Genomic DNA, 17174 nt, shown 5'->3' on the forward strand with positions numbered 1-17174 from the left:
GATCGCCTTCGGGAGGGTGGGCGCCGCCCGCCGGGCATCCGCGGTGCTCGGGCCTCCACGGCCGAGAGGTGACGCGGGCCCCGCGGGAGGAGCTGGGGAGGCGGAGGAGGCGCGGACGGCGGCACCGAGCGGCGGCGGCAGCAGCAGCGGCGGCGTAGGGAGCGGGCCCTCTGCACCCACTCCACGGACCACAGGGGCGGTGGCAGTTTGAGGGACTCCAGACGGGCGCGTTGATGGGGAAGGACCCGCGCCCGACCCTGCTGCGCGTCGGAGGTCGCTGGGATCCGGGCGCTGGCAGCCGCGAAGCCCCGGCCTCCGGACTGTCCGCCACTAGCCCTTGTCATCCCTACTCCGCTTTCGCTTCCCCGCTCTAGCCCAGAGGGGTGGTCTTCAAGGCTACCCGCCCCGCCCCCTGGCCCTCTCCTCGTTGTTTCTGGAGGGGGGTCCTCCCTCCGCGGAGCCGGGAGCCCAGTGACGCGTCGGCCGGTGGGACGGCTCGGCAGCTTCTCTGGGAAATTCGCCCCTGCTTCCTCACTCTCCTCTGCGCTCCCGCCTCGGCGCCCCTCTTGGCTCGCGGGACGCTGCCTCCCCGGCACTCGGAGCGAGTTCCCGGGACTCCCCCCCAGGGGGCTGGGTCGCAGGCCCCCCTGTCTCCGCTCCCGAGCGGCGCGCGCGGGGCCCCCCGCCTCCGCCGCGGCCGGACACCCTTGCGCCCCGGGCCGGCGCGCCGCCCTCCCGCCCGCTCCTTCCAGTCACCCCACCCTTATCGCCGTCCCCGCCACCTTACTCCACCACCCTCCCCGCGCCGCTCCGCGCCCTCCGCGGCCCGGCCCGGCCTCCGGCTCCTCTTCTGGCCCCAACAGCTCACTTGCCAGCCCTTCGCCCCCCGGGGAAAAAGAAACATTTCTCAGAGCGCACTCGTCAGCCCTGCCTTCCCCCTATCCCGCCGCGCTCGCCCTCCCCTCCCCTTCCCCCCTCCCTTTTCCATCTTGGGGGAGGGGGGCCGTCGCCTGGGATTGAAGGCCATTGATTTGTATGTATTTGTCCCGGCGCCGGAGGCTGCCCCAGCCGCCCGCGCGGGTGCCGCCGCCGCCGCCGGTGGAGTTGCCTCCCGGCTTCCCTAGGGTGGTTGGACTCCACCAAACATGTCGGCTCCTGTCGGGCCGCGGGGCCGCCCGGCTCCCACCCCGGCGGGCTCTCAGCCGCCTCTGCAGCCCGAGATGCCCGACCTCAGCCACCTCACGGAGGAGGAGAGGAAAATCATCCTGGCCGTCATGGATCGGCAGAAGAAAGAAGAGGAGAAAGAGCAGTCGGTGCTGAAGTAAGGATCTGACTCCATCTTCCCGCCTCCCTCCCTCCCTGCCCTCCGCCGTCCCCCCCACCTCGGTCGCTGCCCTGTGGCCGCCGGCGCGCCCGGGGATCGCCGCCCTCCCTTCCCGCCGGCGGCGCCTGGGCCACGAGGGTTGCGACCACCGCCGGCCGCCAGGGCTAGCTTGTTGGGGCTGTCAGAGCGCAGGGGTGTGTGTATCGGGGAGGGAGAGCGCCGAGGCCGGCCGCGGCGAGCCTGTGGGCGCTGTAATTCCCCCCCGGCGTCCTTCCGGCTTGCCCGCCGGGCCAGTTCGGCTGCGGGCCCCGGCGGGGCTCTGGGCTGAACGCTGTCTCCGCGCGTCCCTGGTCGCTTCCCGCCGCCCCCGCGCGGAGGCAGTGACTGGGGCGAGGAATCCAATATGGCCGTGCACAGGTGCTCCCCGGGCCGGGACCCGGGCGGAGGCGCGCCGGCCGGGGAGGAGGGCGCCGCCGGGGGGCCCCTGGGCCCCGCCTCCGCGGGGCGCTTCTGCCCCCCTCAACCTCCTCCACTGCGGGAAGAGCAGCGCTGCCCACTGTCGCCCCGGGCAGGAGGGCGGCGGTGCGGGCGAGGGGGGCCTGTAATAAGCGCTGTCGTGTCTCGGGTGGGTGTGCGGTCGCCGCCATCTTCCAGCCCCTCCCCCTCGGCGGGTGTGTAACACCCTGCTCTCTTGCCACTCTTCCTATTTGCAACTAGTAAATCTGCTTAATCTCGAAGAGGCTCCGAAAGGACTCCAGTTTCTCCCGTCACTGCAGCTTGGGATGCTCCCTACCTTGTGAAGTTCTGCTCCTCGTGCTCGTAGTCTAGGCAGCGGGATCTTGCGGAGGGTGGGACAGTGAAAGCAGCACCCAGGCACCCAACACAGTTTAGTGACGGTGTAACTTCAGCACCAGGGAACTGTCCAGAGAGAGAGAGAGAGATCTGTAGGCGTTTGAGATTCCTTTTCTTGTCAGTCTAGCAAAGAGATGTTTTTCAGCAGGTTTGCTTTTAAATGTTTTACGGTTCTTTGACTTCTCGGTTACTACGTGAAGGAGATTGTGCAGAGCATGTGCAACCTTTTTTAAAAAATATTTTTCCAGCTCAATTCTTTCATTTTTTGCTAGAAATGCATTATTCATTAAGATTAATTTGTACAGTTGATATACCAAATATGCGACAATTCTTTCGTGTCGCCTATTTCTAAATTATGCTTTTCCCATATTCTCCACAGAACACATAGTTGAAAGTGTAGAGTTCCTCTGGGACGGAACTAACACACTGACCTCTAATCATGTAAATTCCAAAAAACAGGTTGTTGAATTCAGTATTCTTTAGCACTTAACAAAGAAACAATTCTCTCTACACATATATTTACATATTTTAATGAAAAATACTACTTTAAATTATATAACAAACTTATCAAATATCTTTACATGTCCAAGAAAAATACTAGTTCTCAAAAAATACTGAAGGACTAAGAGCAAATGTGCTTCTAACATACAAACTGAAATAAAGAATTGCTTCTTCAAAACTAATTTCTGGGTTTGAATAGTTGTTTGGCAGTGTGACTTACTAGTACGCTTGGGTAATGAAAAAATAGTAAGAGATTTAAGTAGCTTGTTTAAACTAGTAAAAAATAAAACAATTATTTTAAAGAGCTTTTTGAGCATACTTCTAACTTTTGCTTAACTTTACTAACAATGTCAAGCTTTTGATGACTTAGAGTTTGATATTTGGATATATTAATCTGTATTTTCTTATAATTGTTATAAGTATTGCCAAAATGATGCTCAAATTAAATGTGGTTTTATTTGTTTGACTCATATTTAACTGTAGGAAGTGTTTTTATTTATTTATGGTGTGTGGAATTATGGTATTTATTGGCTAGTTCACTGTAGTTCCAAATCTATTTATTGTTCCAATACATAGAAACTTAAATGAACTTTTGAGTACTAAATAAAGAATTTCTTAAGGTGAACTATATGTTATATTAGGAGAATGTGAAAGGGTTTTTTCAGATAGGTACGTGTGAGTATTTTACTTTCCTGTGTAAACCTACATACTGTGCAAATGCATATAAAGTTTGTGCATTCATATTTGCATAGTTTAGGTAGAAACAAGCATTCTCTAAGAACATAGTCATATAGTCTATGAAATTATATTGATGAAAAATCTGTTTGTGTTTATGTAAAATATCTATTTGCATCTTTACCTAACTTAGACTTGGAAGGAGTCATACCTCAAAATGATATACATGGTTTCAGAATTATTTTTGTATTCATTTTAACAAGAAACTTTTTGGAGGTTAAATTATAATATATTTGAAACTTTAATTTTTAATGTTCTTTAAAAATACTTTTGTAGAAACCAACATAATATTGTAAAGCAATTACCCTTCTATTAAAAGTAAATAAAAACTACTTTTGGCTTTCATAATAAAATAAGATTAGACAAGGAAGATTAGGAAAAGAATAGACTTTATAATAGAATGATAAAAATGAGACAGTTTTGAAGATTTTGACAATTTACTAATATTTTCAATATTGACTATTAAGTTACAAATGCTATTTAAAAGAAAAAAATAGTACTAATATTCTTCAATGATTGCTATTTGCCATTAAATTTTAGGGGCCATTTGCTTGGTCATGACTATACTTTGTTTCTCTTTAGTGATGTCTGTTTAATTGCATGTTAACATTTATTCTGAGAGAAGGTCATGGGCAGAGAGAAATAAACTGAAATTGAAATTAATGTCTGCTGCCTTTTAACAGCTATGCTAAAAAATGAGTTTGCTGTGTGAAAAATTGAAACCATTAGATGAAAATATTTTTGCATGATCTGTGAGTTTAAATATTCATATTAAGTATTCATACAGAGCAGAATGTGGATACCCAAGGGCATCATAAGATGATGTACTAGATTACAAGAAGAAAATAATTAAAACTTATATTTAAATTTTTGTCTGTGTTTGAAAAAGACAGAAATTAAGTTTCATTGATACTTAATATATAGATTGACAATGTGAAGATGCATATAAGTAAATATACATATTTTAAGAAGTTAATGCTTGACATATTTTTAGTGAAAAAGGTGAGCGATCAAAACTGATTGAGACCATTGCAGTAAATTCTCTTCTAAGGAGCGTGGATAATTAAAATATTTATATTTAATCATTAGCAGTTTCTTCATGGCCTAGGTGAATATTCACATATTCTGGAAGTCTTTGGTCATCATCAAATGTTACAGTTTTACATATGAGTGAGATATTAGGACTTTGGAAGCGTTTTTATATCCAATAGATCCTTCAGTGGATCAACAATTACTTTTTTTTAATCCTTACGTGAATGCCTTTAACAGTTTTAGTTTGGATAACTCAGTGTATCAGTAAAATCTATAATATTCTTTTGTTGATTAAAGTTTTAAAGCCTTGTCTTTCAAGACTGTAAACTTCTTGAGGGCAGGAATAAAAATGTACTCCTCTTCGGAGTCTCTGTTTTGTAGTATCCTTAACACCTGCACATGGTAGGTATCTAGTAAGCAATGTTGATTTAACTTCGAGTAATGTTCATTAACAAGTAGCTTACCAAACTTGTTGGAAAAATGAAAGTTTTTGGACAAAGTGAGTAATTTATTTAAAATTTATATTTTCCAGTGAGTTTTTGTTCTTGTTACTATTTTTTGTTTGTTTTGGGTGTGATGTGAAAAAAATCGATGAGTAAAGTAAACCCACTGAAATCAATAGAAAAGTATTTTCAGTAAATATTTATTGAGCTTTCTGCTATCCTTGTATTATAGTCTTTTAGATGAGATGTTTTTGAAACAAATTAGAAATTATGTGTTTCTTGCCATGTAAATTATCTTTTCATCCACAGTTTAGATTTTCTGTTAATGTCAAAGGGATAATTTGCTCCCCTAATAAAAGAAAATGATAAATAAAAATTTGCATGATAGATCAAGGTAATGATTTAGATTATATTTAAAACATAGGTAAGAAGTTTTATATTTTTTAATATTTCAATTTTAAAGTACTATCTAAAGTCAGTTTATAAACTTCTTTACTTAATAGGTAATATATACATATGGTACAAAATTTTTAGCTATCTATTTTCCTTTTCCAGAGGCAACTCCTATTGCCAGCTTGTTTTATACTCTTTCAGAAATATTCTATGCTTAAGAGTAGATATGTGTGTATATCAAATATTGTGTGTCTATATATGTATATATATAGGTGTATACACATGTATGGACTTATGTGTGTAAGCATAAAAGGTACAAATATGTCTTGCAGTTTAATTTTTAGGAGATCAATTCCACACCCATGAATATATAACTCCCTAATTCATTTTAGGGATATGTTAGGGATATTAAGCTCAGATACGTAGATGACACCACCCTTACGGCAGAAAGTGAAGAGGAACTAAAAAGCCTCTTGATGAAAGTGAAAGAGGAGAGTGAAAAAGTTGGCTTAAAGCTCAACATTCAGAAAACGAAGATCGTGGCATCTGGTCCTGTCACTTCATGGGAAATAGATGGGGAAACAGTGGAAACAGTGTCAGACTTTCTTTTTTTGGGCTCCAAAATCACTGCAGATGGTGATTGCAGCCATGAAATTAAAAGACGTTTACTCCTTGGAAGGAAAGTTATGACCAACCTAGATAGTATATTGAAAAGCAGAGATATTACTTTGCCAACAAAGGTCCATCTAGTCAAGGCTATGGTATTTCCACTGGTCATGTATGGATGTGAGAGTTCGACTGTGAAGAAAGCTGATGTTTTTGAGCTGTGGTGTTGGAGAAGACTCTTGAGAGTCCATTGGACTGCAAGGAGATCCAACTAGTCCATCCTAAAGGAGATCAGTCCTGGGTGTTCATTGGAAGGACTGATGCTGAAGTTGAAACTCCAATACTTTGGCCACTTCATGTGAAAAGTTGACTCATTGGAAAAGAGATTGAGGGCAGGAGAAGAAGGGGACAACAGAGGATGAGATGGCTGGATGGCATCACCAACTCGATGGACATGAGTTTGAGTGAACTCTGGGAGTTGGTGATGGACAGGGAGGCCTGGCGTGCTGTGATTCATGGGGTTGCTAAGAGTCGGACGCGACTGAGCGACTGAACTGAATTCATTTTAATGGCTGTATGTGTGCATGTGCATACATGCTAAGTCGATTCAGTCATGTCCCACTCTTTGCAACCCTATAGATGTAGCCCGCCACACTCCTCTGTCCATGGGATTCTTCAGGCAAGAGTAGTGGAGTGGGTTGCCATGCCCTCCCTTCTCCAGGGGATCTTCCCAACCAAGGGATCAAACCTGAGTCTCTTACATCTCTTGCATTTGTACATATATCATTTTCCATATGCATGAATTTGTCTCTGGAATAAATTCCTAGAAATGAGATTGTTCAAAAGGTCATAAAGTGTAACCTTTATATTTTTATAATGTATACAATAAAAAATTTAAATTTTATTATTGTCACATTTACTTTCATAAAAGAAGTATGCATAAGTGACAAATGCTAGGGAGATTTTCATATATCCTTGCTAACTCAGTATGTGGTAGTCTTGCCAATAGTTTTGGTGGAAAATATGCCATTCTAAAATTTAATTGCAGTTTTCTTATTATCAGTGAGGTTGAGAGCCGTTTACGTTTAGAGCCTTTTGTATTTCTTTTTCTGTTGGTCATTTTCAGTGATTTGTGGAAGCTCTTTATTTATCATTTGTTTTATGACCTTGTTTATGCCTTTTTTTTTTACCAGTCAAGATTTTTTAAAATGTATTTAAATTTATTATTATTATGATTGCCTTTGGGTTTTGTGATATGCTTAGAATGATCTTCCTCTTTCTGATATTTAAAATACCATATTTTTTCTTACAGCTAAATGAAATTTTAAGTGTGGCATGTCATCTAAATTATGTAATTTAATCATGAAGACTTAAATAAAAATCATTATTGTACATGCAGTAATCATGGTCATTGCCAAAAATTGAAACTCTGTAGTTTCTAAGGATTCAAAATGCATTTTAAAACATTGCCATTTTATGAGAAAATACCTGATAAATTTTTCATATATATTCTATAATTTAAAGTAATTAGGACAATTAAATAGTATCTTCTTGTTGACAATATATATTGATAAAAATTGATTGTACAATATGATGAAGAGGGAGGTAGTGGAGGCAAGTGTGATAGGCCAGATGAATTTTGACTTGAAACCTTACTTTACTAATTAATAACTGTAAGGTCTTGCTTACGTTAATAAGCTCTCTGAGGCCATGTTTCCTCATCTGTATTATCTGAGTAATAACACCTGTCCTGAAGGATTGTTGTAATCAATATATACCAGGTGTCCTGGCACAAGTAGGTATGCAATAAATCATTGCTACTAACTGACTATAGATAGGGGTCTCTAAACCTTAATTCTATAGCACTCTTGGACGAAATCTGTCCCCCTGCCCTTTCTTTTGAGAGTTGCTTTTTTCTGCCTACTAGGAAGTCAAAATATGCCTGGAGGACTTTTAGCTGACTTCATTCTTTGTCAAGGGCTTCCCTGGTAGCTCAGTTGGTAAAGAATCCGCCTGCAGTGCTGGAGACCTTGGTTTGATTTCTGGGTTGGGAAGATCCCTTGGAGAAGGGATAGGCAACCCATTGCGGTATTCATGGGCTTCCCTGGTGGCTCAGATGGTAAAGAATCTGCCTGCAGGATTCAATCCCTGGTTGGGAAGATCCCCTGGAGGAAGGCATGGCAACCCACTCCGGTATTCTTGCCTGGAGAATCCCCATGGACAGAGAAGCCTGGTGGGCTACAGTCCATCGGGTCCAAAGAGTTGGACATAACTGAGAGACTAAGTACACACATTCTTTGTCTAGAAAGCTAGGGACAAGGAGAGGGAAGGTGAATTGGAAGCAGTTTCTCTAACAGAAACCGTTATTAAAGAGCCTGATAACTAAGGTGGTGGTGGTGTTCAGTCACTCAGTTGTGTCTGATTATTTGAGACCCAGTGGACTGCAGCACACCAGGCTTCCCTGTCCTTCACCATCTCCCGGAGTTTGCTCAAACTCATGTCCGTCGAGTCGATGATGCCATCCACCATCTCATCCTCTGTCGTCCCCTTCTCCTCCTGCCTTCAATCTTTTCCAGTATCAAGGTATTTTCTAATGAGTTGACTCTTCTTCACATCAGGTGGCCACAATATTGGAGCTTCAGCTTCAGTATCAGTCTTTCCGATGAATATTCAGGATTGATTTCCTTTAGTATGGACTGGTTTGATCTCCTTGTAGTCCAAGGGACTCTCAAGAGTCTTTTCCAACACCACAGTTCAAAAGCATCAATTCTTCAGTGCTCAGTGTTCTTTATGGTCCAATTCTCACATCCATACATGACTACTGGAAAAACCATAGCTTTGACTAGACGGACCTTTGTTGGCAAAGTAATGTCTCTGCTTTTTAATATGCTATCTAGGTTGGTCATAACTTTTTTTCTTTTTCACTATTACACAATCTTTATTATATATGTTGGATTTAACTAGAACATATTTTCTTTTTTATATATCTTCTTACATCACTTCCAATGAACTTTTGGATATGTGAATGTATTTTAGGAAAATATAGAAAGGAGATTAGCCTTGGAAATGATATGTTACAGTTGAAGATTCTCTTTCTCTTTATATGAGCTTACTGAATTACTGCAGAATTTCAAAAAGTGTTTTATTATGAAAGGGAGATAATTTTTGTTGGATTTTGTGATAGGAAATTCTAGAAATATGATTGGAGGTAGGGTTATTAGAAAGGGAAAAGTTGAGAATGGGTTTTGACCCAGGAGTGATATAATATTGTTTCACCTACTTTCTGTCTAAAATTGTTACCAAAAAACTGGTGGGCAACTAGATAGTATAAATTAGTCTAAGAATGAGTGACTTTTATATACGTGCATCTCAAAAGCTCTAATTTATATTTTCCAAACAACATAATGCTCGCTAAATGCTTTTTTAAGGCATTTAGAATTGAGAATTTTATAGGGTTTATATATTATAAACATTTAATATTTTTATGTAACACACATATAGGTTCTGCTAAACAGAGATGCTGGATAAATGCTCCTTTACGCACAGAAAGAGGATGGAATTCTCTATGCCTTTTAGTGTTTTTTCTTCCAAGAAAACTTATGTTCATCTGGAGGGAGAAATAACAGTTTCACATATCCTGCAACTAGGCTTCTGGGATGCTAACACTAGGAAAAAAGGATACACTAAATAATGTAGCTAGGTAGCAATATAATCACAATGGTGTTTATTGATACTTAGTACTTTGGTATTGTTCAGTTGACAGATGGAGATGATGCTAACAATACTCTTGTTTTGTTGGCATATGAGGTGTCTATCATAGTAATTGCTGTAGTGGTTTGCTTCTCGGGCACATACATGAAAAATCTGTTTCATCACATATCACTCACACATAATTCCTTTTGACCAAAAGCTGAAATAGTTAATGCTTTTATTAACACAATTTTTTTTTTTCTGTCAAAGTGAATTTTGTTGTGGAGGTAGCTAGGTGTTCCTCCAAGATTTATATTCCTTTTTCATAGAGCTTCTGTGCAGTAGCTGTCTAGTCCTACCTTTTCCATCTCCCCTTGTATCTAGATGAGTTCATGTAATTAAGTTCTGGCTGATGACTGTTTGTGACACTATGGGCTGTAGCCTGCCAGGCTCCTCTGTCCATGGGGATTCTCCTGGCAAGAATACTGGAGTGGGTTGCCATGCCCTTCTCCAGGGGATCTTCCCAACTCAGGGATTGAACTTGCATCTCTTGCATCTCCTGCATTGGTAGCCAGATTCTTTACCAGTAGTGCCACCTGGGTACTGAATTTTATTATCACAAATTGACCTCTCTTCAATGATTGTCTGGTCTAAGCTAACCAAAGTCTTAACGCAGCCACTGATTCTTGAATGCAGAATTTATCAGGACATGTCTTTTCCATCCTCTTGGTGACAAGTTGCTGGCTGTACCCCAACTGAGGATTTGTTGTTGAAGGTTTGAGAAAATGCTTACACTGTACCTTAACAGAGATAGTTGCTCAGGGAGTTAAAATAGCATATAGACTTATGATGAGACAGAAGAATTCACAATGCTAAGGATCCATTTTAGAACAAATTGAAGCTTCATGTTAAAAGTTTTGCAGGTTGAAGGCTAATAAACTCTGTCTCCAAACTGAAGTGTAGGAAGAGTTATAGAACTGGGAGGTGAATTTTTATACAGTTGAATGTTGTTGAATTTTATCATTGCATGTTACATATTTCCCCATTCACCATTCCAGATCTACTCACTTTCCCCCACTTTGCTGAATACTGTAGGAGCTGACCTCTATGGATTGCACCCGCAGGTCTCCTTGTTCTTAGACCTCCAGTTGGTTTCTGTTGATGTGAGACACTGGCAGATTGTATGGAAGGAGAATGACGTCAGGTTGTTTGTTCCCAAGTTTCCTCCATGCTAGTCTGGTGGCCCTCTTAGTACAGCTATTTTCTTCCATTTCTGGAAATTGCTTTCCTGTGTTGCTAGCCGTCATACTGCACCATCTCTTGTTGGTTTCCTTAAATCCTGCTCACATCTTTGTAAAACGGTACCTTTATTAAGCTCTCCTTAGTTACTCAGTTTATGCCATCTGTTTCCTGCCAGGACCCAGACTGATACACTGTAGATCAGTAAAAATTTATTTGGATTATGAATGTGAATGAATCGTAACGTTAGGCATTCACAACCCACCTCCTTCTATATAATCATAGTAATCTTTTTACAAATCCTTCTCTGTATCATGTTCTTTGATTATGCACATCCTCTTGCTCTTTTCCCGATGTGCTGTTTTGTGTCCAGCTCCATTGCTGTGAAGACATACATCTCTTTGATGTATTTCCACTAGTTGGGTGTCTCTCCTTTCAATTTTTGTATCATTCTGTAAACAATTTTTATAATGTTTCTGATATTCAATATTAGTTACTAATCTCTATGTTTTTCTTAGTATAACTGGTTTCTTTGATGTCAGGGACCAAGTTTTAATCATCTTTTTATGCCTAGTGTAGTACCAGGGGCATAGTTGTCAGTCAATAAACATTTGTTAATAAAACATGGTGGTCATGGTAGTCATTCTAACTTCCTCACTCTTCCTCAGCCCTCAAATATAATCAGTTACCAAATCCTATCTTTATTTTCTCTGAAATATCTTTGAAATCTGTTTCTCTTCATCTTCATTGTCACTGCATTGTTTCATGCCTTTATTGTCTTTTCCTTAATCATTTCTAAACAAGGATCTTTAGTTGAGGCTCGCTTCCTCTAGTCCAGCCTCTCTGTGATAGTACTACACTCTGACACAGTTTAACTTTAATATCCTTAGTATTCTTTAGTCTTTCCCATTGCACTTATGATATTGTCCAAACTTCTAGGTATATCATGGAAGTCCCTTTGTAGTGCTTTATCAGTGTTAAATCCTGGTGATTTTTCATGAGCCCTATCTGTTTTAATTGTATTGAAGTGAGTTCCCTGTTCTTTTTTTTCACCTTCTGTTGTAGTTTGGCATATACTGTTCTCTTTGACTAGAAAGCCCTAACCGCTTTTCTCTGGCTAAGTCCTGTTGATTAACTGAGATTCATCTCAGGTTTCCAACTTTTGGAAACTGGGTTAGATGATTCTTTGTGCTCATATAACTCTTATTATATACTTTTATTATACTCTTACTACCTTAATACTCAACAGCCAACATTTGTTGAATGCTTACTGTGCTATTTTATGTATTCGTTATCTGATTCAACCACTACAACCATCTTATGAGATAGTTATTACTTTCCCAGTTTTACAGATGAAAAAAAATGAAGACTTAAGTTGGATGCTCAGAGTTTTCAGTAGGGAGCTAAGATGTAAGCCCAAGCAGACATATTCCACCAGAATTTGTACTTAGAATCCACCTGCAATACAGGAGACTCGGGTTCGATCCCTGGGTTGGGAAGACCTCCTGGATAAGGGAATGGCTCCCCACTCCAGTATTCTTGCCTACGAAACCCAATGACTGAGAAGCCTGGCAGGCTACAGTCCATGGGGTTGGTCACAAAGAGTCGGACACAACCGAGTGACTAAGCATAGCACAGCATGATAGATTAAGCTACCTTTTGCTGATGTTCCAGTAGATACTTTTTTTGCTATAGTGTCAAGTATGTCTTTATTTGAAATAGTAGTTAGCATTTTAGAAAATTCTACCTCCCTCAAAAAAGATTTCTCTGGGCAATAATAGTGGTGGTATTGCAGGGGTAGACAGCCTTGGGGACAAAGTGTCTTTGTTAAGACCAGGTTCACTGTCTAGAATATGAGATGGTAAAGTTGATTTCTAGGTGATAACGAATATAAAGAATATTAGCATAAAGAGTATTAATATATGGCCAGTGACCACTCTTCAAACATGTTAACAAGAACAAGGTAAAGTGAAAGTGAAGTCACTCAGTTGTGTCTGACTCTTTGCAACCCCATTTGAGACAAAAAGTGAACCAGAAGGTGCGTGTGATAGCTGTTTAATTTCATTCTATAGCTAAGATTACCTTCAATCGAAAAAACTTTACCTTTACCTCATGTTTAAATCTTAAAAAAAATTCCCCCCTTTTTTTGTAATTTTGTTTTTATGGTAAAATTCCAATATATTTTTGTTGGTATGATAGTGAGAGCCTAGAGTACCCCTAGAAATGTGTTGTTACACCATTGGTTGTCTTAGCTGAGATCTGAAAAGTAATGTGTAAACCTGAGGAAAGAGAAGTGCAAATTTGGGAGTTAAGATTAGTGTTCAGTTTTTTCCTTAAGCCTATTCCATATAGGGTTTTCTTTGAATTTGAGTGTATCTCTACACTGGAAGCAGGAGTTGAAGGAGGGAATGAACATTTCTTTAGTGTCCATTATGTGCTAGGATCCAGGTTACAAAGCTTATGAGTAGCAGAATACGGATCTATGCCTAGATCTTTTTAACTACAAAACCCAATCTCTTTCTATCACATTGCTGTTGCGTCTCGTATGGAAAATAGTTAGCCAGTGCAGAAGCACTTGAATTCTGGAGTCAGTCAAGCTTAAGTTTGAATCCCAGCTCAAACTGGGATTGATAGTGGTGTACCTTACTGTCTTTATCTGTAAAATGGGGATAATACCTACTTCATAAGCTGTTATGAGGATTGAGTTTACATTTGTAAAGCCCTTGGAAGAGCTCTTAGCACATAGTAAACATCAAGTGTTTGTTAAATAAATAATTTAGCTGAAAGAAGGAAGCATTGGTAACTATAGAGACTATCAATCTACTTTATCTTCAATGAATACTTTTATGAAAGGGGCTTCCCTGGTGGCCCAGAAAGTAAAGAATCTCCTGTAATACAGGAGACCTGGGTTCCATCCCTGGATCGGGAAGATCCCTTGGAGAAGGGAATGGCTACCCACTCCAGTATTCTTGCCTGGGAATCAACCTACCTTATTTTCAGTAAATACTTTTATGAACGCCCAATATTTTAATACCTGTTGAAAAGACATTGCTACTTTCTTTAATAAAGTGTGACCTAGATCTTCCAAAGTTATAAATAGTGTCCCTTGTATTAGTTTTCTGCTACTAACAAACTTACTGGCTTAAAACAACACAAATTTATTATCATACAGTTCTGTAAGTCAGAAGTCTGACATAGGTCTTACTGCATAGAAACAAAAGAACTGGCTGTATTTCTTTCTGGAAGCTACCTAGGGTGGGGGTGAGGGTTGGGGGGGGTGGTGGCGGTTGGGGGCTGGGGTGGGAGGGAATGTTTTCTTGCTCCTCTGGGCTGTTGAAAGAATTCAGTTCCTTGAAGTTAAACGACTGAGAGTCCCATTTCCTTCAGCTATGAGCCGAATGCTGTTTTGACCTCCTAGAGACCCTTCTCTAGTCTTGCTCATAGCTTCCTACATCTCAGAACCAGCAATGGAGCATTGAATTCTTGTCATGATGCCATCTTTCTGACCCTTCTTCTGTCACTGCCTCTCTCTCTGTCCACAGCTGGGAGAGATTTTTCTCTTTTAAGAATTCCTATGATTAGATTGGGCTCACCCAGATAGTCCAGAATAATCTTCCTATCTTAGTCACATCTCGAAAATCTCTTACCATGCAAGGAAACATATATTCACCTTCCTGGGATTAGAAAATGAACTTCTTTGGTGGTCATTATTCTCTTTATACTTCTTTAGTAAGTGCCACTAGATATAAGTTTGGATATATGTCTTTTATAAAGGAGACATTGAGCTACTCATTTAAAAAAATGTATTTTGTATTAGAGACATACATTCTAGAATATCTCTGAAATAATATTTTATAGTTTTACTTTTCCATAGGTTTATAATACTTTATTGCCCTCAAATTACTGCCAGTGTGCTCTTCACTTTTCATTTGTTTCCTCCTGAATTAAATTACTGGTCTAATGGGAAGTGGGGTCAGGGGCAAGCAGTGAGAATTGTTTTTGGCTCTGTACATAAGAAACACTTAAGTACTCTTCCTGAGTAGTCTTTTTAGTTAATAATTGGATTTATTTTTATAGATTGAGGAATATTTAATTTTGCCATATGACTAACATAGTGAAGAGTATTGAAACCTTTCCAAATGCAATATTTTCATTATCTGATTTTAAAAGACTCAGTATAAACTGATTTAAAAAGACTCAGTATAAACTTTTTATTGTAGTATGAATAAATAAAGATTTGAATTTAATCTTTTGACAAGAATACAATTTTCCTTGACATGTTTGGTTGAAGAACTATTTCTTACCCCACAATAAATGTGCTTTCATATATTATTTTTATTTCTTATAATTTTTAGCCATAAGTCTGATTTAATGAAAGCATGTAGTATTTGAAAGTGAAAGTGAAAGTAGCTTAGTCCTGTCCAACTCTTTGCAACCCCATGGACTATACAGAGTCCATGGAATTCTCCAGGTCAGAATACTGGAGTGGGTAGCCTTTCCCTCCTCCAGGGGATCTTCCCAACCCAGGGATCGAACCCAGGTCTCCTGAATTGCAGGTGGATTCTTTATTAGCTGAGTCACAAGGGAAATATTTAGTATTTAGTATGATTTAAATTCTATGTCAGTGGTCAAAATATCATTAATTGCTTTAACTTTGATACATAAAATATTAAAAAGAGCTATGAAATAGCTAGAAAAAGAAAATAACCAAAGTTATCCTTCAAAACTACTAATACAAATTCATGTTACAGCAAGAGTTTTATATGTTGGAGTAGACTAGATATCACAGTCCAATCGGAAGACAGAAACTGCAGTAATAATTTGAATAGGGAAATTTTAATATAAAGGATTATTAACTTGTAGCAGAGAGCAGCCACCTTCTTTAGGGCTGAGGCTGAATACTCAAGGAAAGAAGAAACTTGGAAGAGGCCCTTTCCCCCATGGCTAAGGCTGAAATTCAGCCCTTGTTGGAAGGTGTGACAATGTCCTATTGAGCTGCCACCAGCTGGGACAGGCAGGAAATCATCTGTGGGGGTGTTGGTGGGGCTGCTGAGAGGTTGGCTAATGTGCTTAGCCAAAGTCACTGGGAAACCACCTATAGGGTGTCTGTGAGACTTATTGGGATATTGCCTGCTGAGATGCTATTGAAATTTCTGGATCAGTTCCTGCTGGGTGCTGGTGAAACGTGTTGCATGCTGGTGAGAGTGAGTGCCCAGAGTGAGTGCCGCTGGGTATCCTGTAAGCTCCTGACAGCCAAGCATCATAGGGAAAACAACAGAATTCCCAAATCCAGAAAGAGAAGCCCCTTCTTCCTTTTGCTCCAGCTCCCTCTACTGACGAAGCTTAAAATTGCGCCGACTGGTAAAGGAGAAACGGTTGTAGAGTCCAGATTCAGTATTACTAAGTAGGAAGAAGAAAGATGGATTAGGAGCTAAGAGGCAATACATTGATAAATTAGCAGTAGGCATTGCTGTCCTCAAATTTCAGTAGCTTAAAACAATACAAGTTTCTTTTTCATGTTGTATATTTTTATCTGGGTTGCTTGGGGTCTTTACCCCGTGTCATTCTCGTTCTGGAACACAGGCTGATGATGGAGAAGATGTATGGAACATTGAGAGCAGATGAAGAGAGAAACTAGTGAATTGCAGATTGTCTCTTAAAGTTTCCTCTCAGAAATATATATATACCTGCTGTTCACATTTCACTGGCCATAGTAAGTTACATGATCATGCCTAACTCGGTAGAAAAGTGTAGTCCTACCATGGTTAGAAGGAGAATCTGAGTATTTGTTGAAAATATAACTACCACAGAATTGACAGGATTGGTATTAGAAAGTTTGTCAATTCCTAGGATAATTATAATTCTCTTTTAAAATTGTTTAATTTGTTATGTAGTGTTTAGGAATTTTAGTGAAAAATAGTATCAACATTAAAATTGATGGTGCTCTTAACTTCTGGAAGAGTGACTCCAAATCTGACAATGACTTTACTCCTTTGTGTAAAATAAGGTGAAACATTAATATTTAAGCAGCAGGAAATATATTTTTTGAAGATTAGATACAGACTTTGTTTTTTAATTTTTGCATTACAATTTTTATATTAACTTATGCTTACATGATATTATGTGAAATGTGAGATGTGTCTTTTTATGCAGAGAAAGGTTTCTTTTTTCATTTATGGTCTGTCTTGCATAGGGGATAAAACAAGACTTAGGTGTCTGGATTAGAGTCCTGGCTCCACCATTTACAAGCTGTGTTATCTTGACGAAGTCACTTCAGTTCCTTAAACTCTGGAAATGGAGATTGAAAACACACATCCCACATTCCTTAACTGAATTCCGTGGTGCCAGATGTGGTTTAG

The 17174-nt window shown here is 40.4% G+C and overlaps 1 protein-coding gene across 11 annotated transcripts in view; it reads left to right on the forward strand.

The window, feature by feature from the left end:
• Positions 1–771: 771 nt before the first annotated feature.
• RIMS2 (regulating synaptic membrane exocytosis 2) overlaps positions 772–17174 on the forward strand; it is a 605965-nt gene continuing 589562 nt past the window's right edge. For 6 of the 11 annotated variants that reach the window (XM_086336253.1, XM_086336255.1, XM_086336266.1 and 3 more), the window contains exon 1: positions 772–1321. In XM_086336253.1, the coding sequence (XP_086192379.1) occupies positions 1146–1321 (176 nt within the window). In that variant the 5' untranslated portion in view covers positions 772–1145. The remainder of the gene's footprint in view (positions 1322–17174) is intronic. The other 5 variants (XM_086336251.1, XM_086336252.1, XM_086336265.1 and 2 more) reach the window with 2 other exon arrangements.

This window comes from Bos grunniens, chromosome 14, assembly GCF_055505025.1.
Source record: "Bos grunniens cultivar Pamir isolate PY7600 chromosome 14, Bosgru_T2T1.0, whole genome shotgun sequence".
In the NCBI taxonomy this organism is placed as follows: domain Eukaryota; kingdom Metazoa; phylum Chordata; class Mammalia; order Artiodactyla; family Bovidae; genus Bos; species Bos grunniens.